Below are 12,655 nucleotides of genomic sequence, written 5' to 3'. Positions count from 1 at the left end.
ATTTTACACTATACTCCGCGTCACCCGAATTGGCGTGTGGCATCAACCAATAAACTCACAGTGCCCTGTTACTAAACCTTCAGGGAGGAATCAAATCATTCATAATTAATTTTGTTCGTATTTGTGGACAATTATGAATGATTAGGTTTCTTCCTGAAGGTATAGTAACAAGGCACTGTGATCTTCTTGGCTGATGCCACACGCCATTTCGAGGGACGCGAACTATAGTAACCTACACTTGTAAACATAAAATACAGGTGTATTACTTTGTATTTAACTCTATCGCTTGCAGAAAATTGTACTTTATGTCTTTTCATGCGAAGTACGGAATTTTACCTGCAAATCTTTCAAAATTTGGTGCGCCAAAAGTAAAAAAGCACCATATTTACTATAAATTCAAAGGTAAATAAATTGACCAAAATGCAAGTAGTAGCAAGTAGTAAGACTGACGTAATATACTATATTGCAAGGATCCCCACATCACAACAGACGCACGTGTCAACTCAACACGTGCTATTATTTATAAACAACATACCCACACAGCAAGGAATATTTCCTCAATCAAAAGAAAATATTTTCCTTGGTTTCCAAAAGATTTTCCTTCTCTGTACATTTCCATACTGGTTTCCCCAATGTATTCCAAATATTTCCCGAAAATATTTTCCCAAAAATGTTTGTAAAACATTTCAGAAATTACCTGGAGTACATTTTGAGAATGCTTGCCGGAAAGTAAATCCAGGAAAATATTCACAAAATATATTAGAAATATTGTTTTGGATCTAATTTAATATATTTTCACTGTTGAGAAGGGAAATATTTTTGAAATGATACTAAAAATGTCATACGGAAAACAATGAAACGAAATATACTCCACATATTTAAAAAATGTTTTCTAATACGTTATTTGCAATATTTTCTATTTTTACGAGAAAACGTATTAAATATATATTATAAAAACATTTAGAATATTCAAAAAAATATTTCGTAATATAAGAAATATTTTTCAGAAATGATTTTAAAAGGTTTACTTAATTTTTACAAAAGTATTTTGGTAGTCTTCTTCTATAACTTAAATTAAATATTTTCGTATGATATTTTAGTATTATTTCCAGAATATTTTATCAAATTTTGAATATAAAACTTTAAAGCAGATAAAAGAAAACATTAAAAATGAATAGAAAAATGTTTTCCATTCTGTTTTGGAAAATATTTTGTGTCTTTAGTGAACAACATTTTCTGATATAGGTCTATTATAGAAACATTTTTACATTGTTTTCAGAATATACTCTTCCGTTATTAGAGAAAACATATTCCTTGTTAGATCTGAGAAGTATCCCAAATATTTGCCGGAAATATTTTTTAAAATGTGTTTGGAGAACATTTAATGAAGTACAGGAAGCAGTGGCGTTAAATAAGCTTTCCGGGCTTAAGTCCCACCAAAATTTGTTTTACTATATTAAAGTAAATAAAATATCCTGCACAATTTTCACATGTCCAGGAATAAAGTTAGCAAAAATTACCTCCACGAAACAAAATCGTAAATACGCCACTGACAGGATGCGCATTTTTAGAACGTTAGTAGAAAATAATGTAAGGAAAATTTTCACAAATTGTAATAGAAATATTGTGTTGAATGTAATGTAATATGTTTTCAATGTTGAGAGCAGGGGTAAAAGTGGATTTGAAAAGGTGGGGGGACGGTAGGTAGCGGATGACGTCACGCCATTTCCCCTGACTATCTTTGACCATTGTATTTTTTTTAGGAACTGGAGAGACACCGTACATATTTTTGCCAGGTGGGGGCGGCATCCCCCCGCACTTTTTACCTCTAGTTGAAAGAGAAAATGTTTTCGAAGTAACACTAAAAATGTTTTACATAGGGCCTACATGATAAAGAAAACAGAATAGGCCTGTGAACAGAATAAAATGTTTTCCAACATGTCATATGCAATCTTTTCTATTCTTACAAGAAAACATATGAAATATAATTTTTAAAATATTTCGAATATTTTAAAAATAAATTCGTTCGTAATATGAGAAATATTTTTAAAACGCCTATTAATTTTGTATGGAAATGTTTTTGTTACCTTGTCCTGTAACTTAAATGAAATATTTTCATGCAATATTTTAGAATTATTTCCAGAATATTTTATCGAATGTTGAATCAATTCTCTCACAAGAGTATCGTAGTAGCATTATTACCAATCATTATACTAATTATAGCAGCATCAAATAAATATATTTGTTAAAAATTTGAAATTTATAATATCTTGGTGACATCGCACAGGCATTTATTTCAGATCGCAAAATAGCATCGCTACATTAACCGTCATTTGTTTGTCAAAAGTACCAGAATTCCTTGCGTGATATGTTGAATTTGAATGTTGATCTGTTCCTGTAAAGTTGTGACAGAATCCCGGCAATTCTAAAGATCAAAGATTCATGTGAAACACTAATTCGAATGTTACCATTTTACAGTTATATTTATTATATAAATAGGAAGAAGGCATCTGGATCTGAACGGTCGTGCCTATGAAGAAGGTGTCCAATTGGAGGCCGAAATGAAATGAAATGAAGCTTACAACAAAAGTCGGTAAGTAGAACGATTACATAAAATAATTTAGCTTTATTGTCTGTAAAATTTAGCTTTATTGTCTGTAATAAATTCATGTGGGAGGCTAGATTTCCATTGTTTATGATTATACATAAAATACCGTGCAGGTTTCTTTTGGCTCACCATTCGAAATAATTGCTGAAAAATGAATTATTTTAATAACTTTCTTTTTATTGTCTCCTAAGTGATTTTCGATAGGCGATTTGAAATACGTCACATGGCATAGATGAGATTCTAAGGGAGCGTCAGAAGTAATTGTCGAAAAATTACAGTTATTATTTTATGATTTGCGTATATATATACGGGGCCGGATGTATCACGTAAAAACTACAGTGCAAAAAATACAAATCAGCCTACGTGGCCACTAAAAAGCACCAATAGGCAGGGCTCTAGAACACAGGTCTCCCTTCCCATTTATATGTAATATAGACAGAAATCAACATGTCCTGCGGGGCTCTAACCCGCTTTCACTTGCTAACGCTCGCTCGGCAATACTATGTGAATTAAATACTTTACTTTGGTACAGAGAAAGAAATCTGTTAACCTATATGGGGACCTGTGTTCTAGAAACTTCCCGCAACAATACTATCTGAATCAGAACAGGGCGAAAGTGGAGGACAACAGGAGCGAGTAGATGCTTTCCAAAGGGAAAAGATGTGGGCAAGTCTTTACTTTAGGCAAGGCAGTGGCAATAAACCATTCATCTGAACCTGTTCCTGCAGTTAGTTACAGTTCTCAAGAAGGAAAGACAGAAGATAACGTGCCCTACGGGGCTCTAATCCGCCATCAATCGCTAACGCTCGCTCGGCGATTTGTATTTTATAATATTACTACCTTGCCCAAAGTAAAGAGTTACCAGGCGTATATTACCATTTTAATGACAGGTTATAATAATTCTGCGTGTAGATTTACTTCTGGCGTGCCACTCGAAATCTCTGTTTCATTCAGAAGTAATGTTCCGCGGGCATTGCTAATACTATTCTAGTTATTATTGTAAACGTATTGTTTAGGATGCTCCGGGGGGCACTGCCCTCCCAAAAACAGGTCTGGAAGAAACACTGCTCGAAATACTTACTGAGATATAATTCTTTCGCCACTTTCTTTCTTGTTGTGTATTCAATGATTTTCGCCAAGCGAAGTATAAATTTTTCACTTGGCATAGATAAAATTCAAGGAGACCGTCAGAATTAATTGTCGAAAAGTTACAATTCTTTTACGATTTGCGTATTTATACTGAGTCCTGATGTGTGGATAAGAAGTACAGTACAAAAGATAGAAATCAATCTGTGTTAGGGGGCTACTAAAAAGCACGAATACCATCTAACTGAGTCATGGAGGGTGAAGGCGGGGGCCCAAGAGGGTGCTTCCGAAGGGAGCAGGCACGTACTCTTCTATTTTGATCAAGGGATAATGGCGCGTATATTACCATTTTAATGACGTATTCACGATTTTTTTTAGGGGACAGACGCTTGGCTAACTTTGTTCCTGGAGATGAAAAAATTCTGAAAGATAATTTATTTACTTTAATATAGTAAGTACAATTTTAATGGGCTTAAACCCGGAAGCCCCCCTTAAATACACCACTGGGTTATAATAATTGTGGGGTTCATTCGAGCAGACGTTTACATCGAGAGCAAAATTTATAGGTAAAATGTGAAGTATTTTTCGTGAAGGAATAAGAGTGTGAATGTAAGTTATTTCTGTCATTGCACAGCTTATTGAAATGGATTTTGAATGCAAATAGGGTAAGAGTAAGCGACGGGAATTTCCGGTTCATACGTCAGTTGTGAACATCTGCGATGGCCGTAATGTGATTTTTTTTTTAAAGAATTGTGTAGTAAAGAGAGAAGGATTATAAAGTTTATGTGGAGTCATGGTATGGTGATGCGCGTAAAATCAACTGCGCAAAGTGTGGAAAAGATGTATTCACGAAGAAAAATTCAGAACAGAGGCCATAGCCCTGCATACACTATTTTCAGTCGTAAAGGTGAGAAAGAAAGGGGGGTGTAACACACGTGTATTAGCTGTGAAAAGTGTTTTTTTTTTAAAGGATCGAAATTAAGTGTTTTTGAAGATAAGAATAATTACAAATATTGTGAATGACCATCCTCTTTTATGCGTACCCCCCACCCCCCTGTCGCTGATGTTCCTGCTCCCTACGCTGTCGCTCGGGCCCCCCAGCTGTGCTTCTGCCCTGACTCGGTTAAATAGCGTTCTTGTTTTTTTACTGGCCACCTAGCACAAGTTGTTTCCCCTTTTCTTTTAGAGCTCCTCATTTAGTGCATAGGGAGGCGCGGTTGCTTAGTGCTAGAGCGTTCACCTCCGGTTCTTGGGGTCCCTGGTTCGATGCCAGCTCGCGCCGTGTCGACTTTGTGGTGAACAAACGTCGTGCTCGTGGGTTTTCTCGGGGTTCTCCCGTTTCCCCCCACTTTCTTCATTTCACTCATTTCTCATTATCACCGTCTTCTTTAGCCTAAGCGGCATAATCGTGGGACGTGAAACTTAAGGATTTTTCATTTAGTGCATGTTCTGCAAAAAGAAACTGGAAGATGCAAGAAATGCGTCAAAATTTGGTACAACAGCCTGCTAGAGTATTGCCTAATTCTGTGTGCAGGTTTACTATTGGCGTGCCGCTCGAAATATTTGTTGAAAAATTATAATTCTTTCGCTAATTTTGTTATTGTCTCTTAAGTGATTTGCGGCAGGCGAATGTAAATATTTCACCTAGCATATATAAAATTCAAGGGGGCCATCAGACTAGATTTGCCGAAAAATTACAATTATTCTTGTATTGTATTGTGTTGTATTCAGGGTTTGCCCAAGTGGGTCCAGCCCGGAAAAAAACACCGGGTTTTTTCGGGTTGGACCCACCTGTGTTTTTGAGATTTTCGTTAGTATATTATTGGTGCAATTAACGTGATCACATTGGAAGTGATTCTTATCAGATTTTGGACTTTCCTTGGGCAAATTAGGTGCTTTCACGTTAAGGTATACAACATCCAAAGTGAGGCCTTTATAAAGTTCTTAATGCACTGAATGCATTTTAAAAAGCCGTACCTTAGATTGAGATAGTTATAGAACAAATTAATTTATGGAATGTGCTTATATCCTATTTCAAGTAAAATATGCAATTTTATATTTTAGAAAATACTTTCCGTGAATAGTGTGCTCGCTTACTTAGCGACGCCGAAGGACATTATCCCTCATACATCTGATGGGTTTAGTGCTATAGGTGCTGGTACTACTAGTAAATATGTAGTGTATTAATAAAACTATTAGTATTATTTTTTATTATCTTTGATGGTAACACTGGTATTCTTCAGTAGAGTTTGGTTTTCCAACAACAGTTTAGTTTAGTTATTTGTTGCTACTTTTCAACTAGCTTTCTGTAGAATCAACAGCAGCAATAGCGTAAAAATTCGAGTCAAATTTAAGAATCTTAGTGCTCGGAGTTTCGAAGGGTGCGTACCGCTTACTATTTCAAGTCCTGAATTCAAACTTTGTACTAGTGGAAGTTTCTATGTACAGTAAAGAAAGCTTGCATTTTCGGAAAATAATAATAAACCTTCGTCGCGAAATAAGTGCTCGGGAATTTTCAGCAATTAAACGCACAAAGCATTGGAACTGAATACTTGAACAATAAAACTATTTGAAAAAAATGAAATGAAATCTTTCAGTTTTACGTCCCACGGTTATGCCTGTTAGGCTAAAGGAGACCGTGATTATGAGAAATGAATGAAATGGTGGAATGAACCAAGTGAGAGGAAACGGAAGAACCCGAGAAAACTCACGAGCACGGTGTTTATCCACCAAGAAGTCGACACGGCGCGAGCTGGAATCAAACCAGGGACCCCAAGCACCGGAGGTAAACGCTCTATCACTGAGCCACCGCGTCCCTAATAAAACTGTTTTTTTACGCTGTAAGATATTTAGTTTCATTTAAGACATATTGAAACATTTACTTTATGAAATTGAATTATACAGGGTGTTTCAAAACAACATCGACAACGTTTTTGAGATGATTCCTGACAGCAAAATAAGACAAAAAGTATAGACCAACCTGGGTGCACAATTGCTTCCTTTCGGACTTGTAGGCTGCCGAAAATATGAAAAGATACACTTTAAAGGTCTATAGCGCCAAAACTGTGGTACCTACCGTAGTCGTGTCGAGACTTCACTTAAAAACTGAGATGTGCACTCTCCAAAAATACGCGTTTCAAAATCCTGCGGTACTCACGCAACAATTTTTATAGAGCTAGCCTTGCTACTGGCATATAATTTGGAGTACTGGCCAACTACCTCTTGTTCATTTTTTCGGCAGCTTATAACTCCGAAAGGAAGCATTTGTTCACCTAGGTTGATCTATACTTTTTGTCTTACGTTGGTGTCAGGTATCACCTCCCAAACCGGTGTCGGTGTTGTTTTAAAACACCCTACATATATGTTAATTGTTTTAAATTAATTTTCTGGGAGAACGGTCTTGCAACAAGTGCTCGGGAAATTCCCGTAATTCAACGCACAAAGTATCGGAAGTGAACTTCAACAATAGAACCATTTATTTTACGCTAGAAAATATTTAATTTTATTTAAGACATTTTGAAACTTTTATTTTATAAAACATGAGTTACAGATTGATTTGTTTAAATTAAATTAATATATTTGTTTTCAATTAATAAATTTGGCGAATGTCAGTGAGGGTATTAGGCTGATTCGTTCTATATTTGTTCGTTCGTCTGCCTGTATCACGCGTACAACAGGGTACCACTTTCCGTCTTTTAAGTTTAAATTTTCAGGGTACAAGTACGAGACAAACTAAATTTCTCATGTTCAGATGTTGGCGGCATACCAACCTAAAATTTTAAAATAGCGGGTATCCACGCCGCAATTTTCAGTTTTTCAAGTTGAAATTTTCAGAGTAGAAGCACAAGACACTCTAAATTAACTGTATATATTTTGGCGGCGATCCAACGTAAAATTTCAAAATGACAGTCATTTTTCAAAACAGCAGTGAAATTGTTGCAAGTTATGACAATCATAATCTTGAAATATAAATCACATTTTAACACTTTTACCCTAAAGGCATTGGAATATTTTTTTTAAAAAAACCTCAAACCCGAAGAAAAAACAATTAATCCCGAAAAACCCCATATGGGTCCAGGTGTGTTGGGCTTTTTCAAAAAAGTCCGGGTTTTTCAAACACTGATTGTATTGTATTTATTTTCACACGTTTTCATACAAATTGTTCACAACATGAACGTATGAGTTGGACACGTCACAAGAACATTTAATGTGTACATATTTATACATTTAAATCTACATCCGATAGTAAAATAGCGTCAATTTAAGTAAGAGAGGTACAATTTTTCATCATTCTAATTTACATACAACGATATGAAACAATATAACAGTTAATAAAGCATTACATTATACATATGCAAAAATATATATACACTAAACCGTATCGGACCGGAGTTTTTGAAAATTCCGTATATTAGAGTGAAAGAGGCTCAATTGTTGGTCTGACAGTGAAGCGAGTACGTTTAGAACTAGTTGAAACGTTTAGAAAGTACGTAGTTCATCTCTGCTGCATGGGGTCCTTGGTTCGATCCCAGCTAGCGCCAAGCGGTCTTTGTGGTAGACAAACCGTGTGCGTGTGTTTTCTCGGGGCTGTCCCGTTTCCTCCCACTTACTTTATTCCACTATTTCATTCATTTCTCATCATCAGCGTCTCACCCTGGATGCATAAACGTGGGACGTTAAACTAAATGTTTCATTTCATCTTAATTTCCATGTACAATACCTGCTTCTTGAGTTATACATAATATTTTCAATCTGTGCTAAACTAGTGTATTAATATAGGTTGCTGACGTTATAGTACCTACAATTCTCCGCAGAATTTGATATTTATGAATTCTGATAGAACAACTTCGTGTAGGCTTTGCTTTGGAAGTAGTTTGGAAATACGTGACTTGTTAAACAATGCATGCTAGAAAGTATGTCTCATCCATGTTCGCGAATAGTTTGTTTTCTGCATTACTACTCCCTGAATACAGCGTGGGTGTAAAGTCAGTTCTTATTTGTAACAATGAATATTTCTAAAACTAAACAACTTATCACAGTTTTATTTTCATCGAATACATTATTAGAGTGCACCATTTGGTTATTAAGTTACATTGCAACGTATGCACCCGCATTTTCCACAACTTCTAAAATGTTAACTGGCCAGCTAAGCTGATGCCAGTTTCTAGGATAATCTAGATTAAAAATAGGTATTGACTTTACAACCACCGTGTATATTCTAAAACTGTTAAATTATTCCTCGTCTTCCTGTAGATTTCATAATATTTTTTTATAGAAACGTTGCTTTCATCAATTTCTAATTTACAACGGCAGGGTTGGCTGGTTTAAACAGCTGTTTTTTTTTTCAAAAAACCCAACAGGTTTAAACCAAAAAAAGAAAAAAAGAACGAAAAATGCTTTAAATCGTGTGAACTTCATGGTGACGTTTCCACATATCACACCATCTGCATTATGTTTATCTACTTTTCATCTTTTAATCAAGGGGTCCCGTGTTCAATTCTCGGTCGAACCACACCCCATCTTTCAAGTGTAAACCAAGTAGCGATTAGGTGTCCCTTTAAGCGAAAGTCTTCTTCGTGATAACTTTTGTATTTCATAAGGATGTTAAGGCTAAACACACGAAACGAAACCAAATTGTATATTTCTACTTGCCTGAATGCCTGTTGTTTTATAAAGAAGCCAAGGTTGCTTAAATATATTGATAGAAATTGGCAAAATGTATCAACTGCCTACGTAGCTTCCAACATCAGCTTGGATTCGACTTTGTTTTAATTTTGTTGAATGTTATCTACAAAATAAATTTGTCATTTAATATGATACGTTGAACTTAAAATTTTACATATAAATACATTTAAACTAATAATAGGATTTTCCCAATGGCTAAGGCGGGAGTTTCTTGATTTATATGTAATTCTGTATAATGTTTTTACTTCTGTAACTACTTATCTTATTGTCCTTCCGAAATGACTCTTGACAATTATATTAACAACTAGGCCTATGTAAAGATCAGTATAACGTATTTTTATCAGGAGTCCTTCGTGAGTGAGTCGACAATCTCACTTGTGACCAATTAGTCCCGGTTTCGTGTCGAAATGGACAATTTCTCTTGGATGTAACCCGAGAAGCGGTTTGGATTCCCTTTCAGCATAACCTTGTTGTTGCATAATAACACCAAGACGAAACAAATTAATTTCTGTCCATATCTAATATAAATACATAGAGTAAATTATCTAAACAAAAAAAAAACTTTTTTTTCAATGAAAACCATGGTTTTTGCCAAACCTGTACAACTGCTTGAAAATTAGTATGTAATTTTTCTTTTATTGGAAAAATAAAACGTCAGTGCAAATATTAATTTTTGTGGATGCGCCAATTGCAACTGACTCGGTAAGACTGTCGTCTAAAATCAATGTAATTTGTTTAAGGGCATCAGTTGTATGCTCTAAATTTCCATTACTATTACTTGAGTGCTTAATGTGTATTTCATTACAGGTCTAAGAAATGAAAAACTGGGAGGCCACAGCTTAGAAGCCATCACAAGAAACATCATGAAAAAGACAAGTGCAATAGCTGAGCAATTTAATTGGCACGGTGCAAAAGGAAAGAGCTTTCCTCGTTAACCACTAACACAATAATAGGTAAGAAACTCTCCCTACTATTCTTTAATCTCATTTTCAGAGTGGAAAACAAAATATAGAAGTTGTCATTTGAAGAGGGATACACTATGTTTAAAATATTGTATAAAAAAAAAAATCTGGTGCCTTTTTTATTTTCTTCTCTTTAAATACTTACTATTGTGCCATGAATACTTCTCAGAACCATCTTCCTGTGAACTTTATTTCCCAAAAGCATATACTGCAACCGCTGTTATAACATTTAAAAGGCTTTGGAAATCCTTATTTTAGCAAAATGTGCAATTTTCCTGTCCTCAAGTGACACGTTACATTTAAGTGTCCGTGGAAGAGAGAGCTGAATATGTATAAAATATATTTCATCTTTTTACTGAATTGTTCTGTCATGTTGGTAGTTTTCTTGAGCATTTCATGATTAATTCCTACATTATCAAAATTATTCATTTGTATAAGGCAAAGTAATATGTATGGCCTGCTCCGTGGCAAAGAAATCGAGCAAGGTAGCGGTCATCAAAGCCTTAGTAACCATCTCGGCATTCATCTTGTGCGACTGAGGGAAAAAGAATGATCAGGCCCAGATTTGAGATCGGAGCCTTCGGAATGAGACGCTAGTTCTTCATCAACTCAAATGCTGCCACATGTTTTCAAATTATTATTATTTTTAATATTAGGTTTAATATTTATAAAATGCTATACTTTTTAAAAATAAAAGTGCGACAACTTCAACATGTTAAAACGACCGTAATTAAGCTACAGTCTGAGGTATGTCACCTTCAGCTTTAGCTGTTGTCTTCCTTGCCCTTTACACTCTCTTCAGGATGTTACTTTTGTAGCACATTATTGTCTTCACAACCTGCTGTAGGTCCTACACAAACATTTTAAATATTTTTGTAAGTTTAAGATGTAATAATTGATCTCTAATCATTCCCTGCTGTTATTATGTTATTAAACACTGCCTATTATTTTTATTTTCAGAAACTGCAACACGAGAGAAACGTAACTAATGATGAGAACGCGTAGATTATTGGGATTTGGCTTCAACATGCCATACAGAGACGAACAAGAAAATCAGTTAAGAATTCAGCTGCAGTTCCACAGAACTTGGAGTGACAATTCCCAGCGTCGAAATTAGAGTTAGTTGTGGTAATCAAAAGTGAGATTATACAGAAGCAAATGAGTATTTCTTGTTATTCAGCAATGTGATATTTCTTGAAAGTAGCAAAAAAGTGACATTTCATGAAAAGATCTATTCCCCATGCGCCGTAGATTTGTGGAACATATTTTTTGCAACATCCATAAATATTGTTGTTGTTGATTTTTATTGAATTAGCGTGTCAGTGACATAATTTCCTGGAACAAGTTTTTACAAGTTAAAATGTGAATTTCTGATATTTGAGAAGATTGTCCTTAATGTATAGAAACAAATAATACGAGCAGCATGAAGATTCTGCTGAAGAGAATTTAAATAAATAAAACCAGAATAGTGTACATTTATATTTTTATTTAACTACTAACCGATATAAATCCATATTTATTATAGTGGACAGTGTAAATTATAACTACATAATATTAGCTTGCTCTCATATTTTTTTTCTCCTCAAAATCTTATTTATGCACAGAATGTTTCTGGGTGTTCCACTGCTACTACTGGTATGTGACCACGCCGTGTATGTATGTTGGGGTGTCTTATGTCATATTGCGAGGTTCAGACTGCAAATTAGTCTTCACAATCATCGCGTGCCAGTTTTCAAAGCGGCTATATTGAATTTATTATTTTTAAGATAGGAAAAGGTTTGCCAAAAATTGTTTCTTGAATTGGATGTCTAAACCTCAATCTTTTTTTTTTTAATGGATCCAATACAGCCGCTTTCAAAACTGGCAGGCGACGATTATGAGCACACTGATATCCAGTTTGAATCTCGTAAGTCACATAAGACACCCCAACATATATGCACGACGTGGCCATATACCAGTAGCACCAGTGGAACACCCAGAAACCATTTGTATAAATAAGATTTTGAGTAAAAAATAATGCTTAAAATTATGAGAACAAGCTAACATTATTGTAGTTACAATTTACACTCTTTATTATTATTATTATTAATATTTTTTTATTTTTATTTATTAATTTATTTATTTATTTTGTCTGAGTCTGTGGGCCGCAATGGTTTTTCGTCATGAAGACAGAGTGAGGCAAAGGCGTCTAAGCAGGTAAAATTGGACAGAAGAATATTATGTTTTCTTCCAGCTGCTATGTCACAGTATGGCCGCCTTGTTTTCGACCCACTATTTGTTCCCAGCAAGAAGCCATTATATATACACAATGACG

At 35.0% G+C, this 12,655-nt stretch overlaps 1 protein-coding gene and 1 long non-coding RNA gene across 14 annotated transcripts in view; one reads left to right on the top strand and one right to left on the bottom strand.

The window, feature by feature from the left end:
* The window catches only part of LOC145678403 (methyltransferase-like protein 25B), an 881,238-nt gene that overhangs the window by 347,153 nt on the left and 521,430 nt on the right, over window positions 1–12,655 (bottom strand). Inside the window, exon 9 of one of the 13 annotated variants that reach the window (XM_081748518.1) lies at window positions 9,352–9,482. The exons of the other annotated variants lie outside the window; for them this stretch is intronic. Coding sequence (XP_081604644.1) covers window positions 9,479–9,482 — 4 coding nt within the window. The 3' untranslated portion in view covers window positions 9,352–9,478. Of the gene's footprint in view, window positions 1–9,351; window positions 9,483–12,655 lie in introns of those variants that run through there. 13 annotated transcript variants of the gene reach the window in all.
* LOC145678406 (uncharacterized) lies at window positions 2,377–11,903 on the top strand. Its single transcript, XR_014130378.1, has 3 exons — window positions 2,377–2,593; window positions 10,187–10,332; window positions 11,302–11,903. It is a non-coding gene; the product is annotated as an uncharacterized LOC145678406 (long non-coding RNA).

This window comes from Thermobia domestica, chromosome 2, assembly GCF_964235325.1.
Source record: "Thermobia domestica chromosome 2, izTheDome1.hap1.1, whole genome shotgun sequence".
Taxonomy (NCBI): domain Eukaryota; kingdom Metazoa; phylum Arthropoda; class Insecta; order Zygentoma; family Lepismatidae; genus Thermobia; species Thermobia domestica.
Note: the sequence above shows the minus strand (reverse complement) of the source record. Positions and strands in the feature narration are given on the sequence as shown.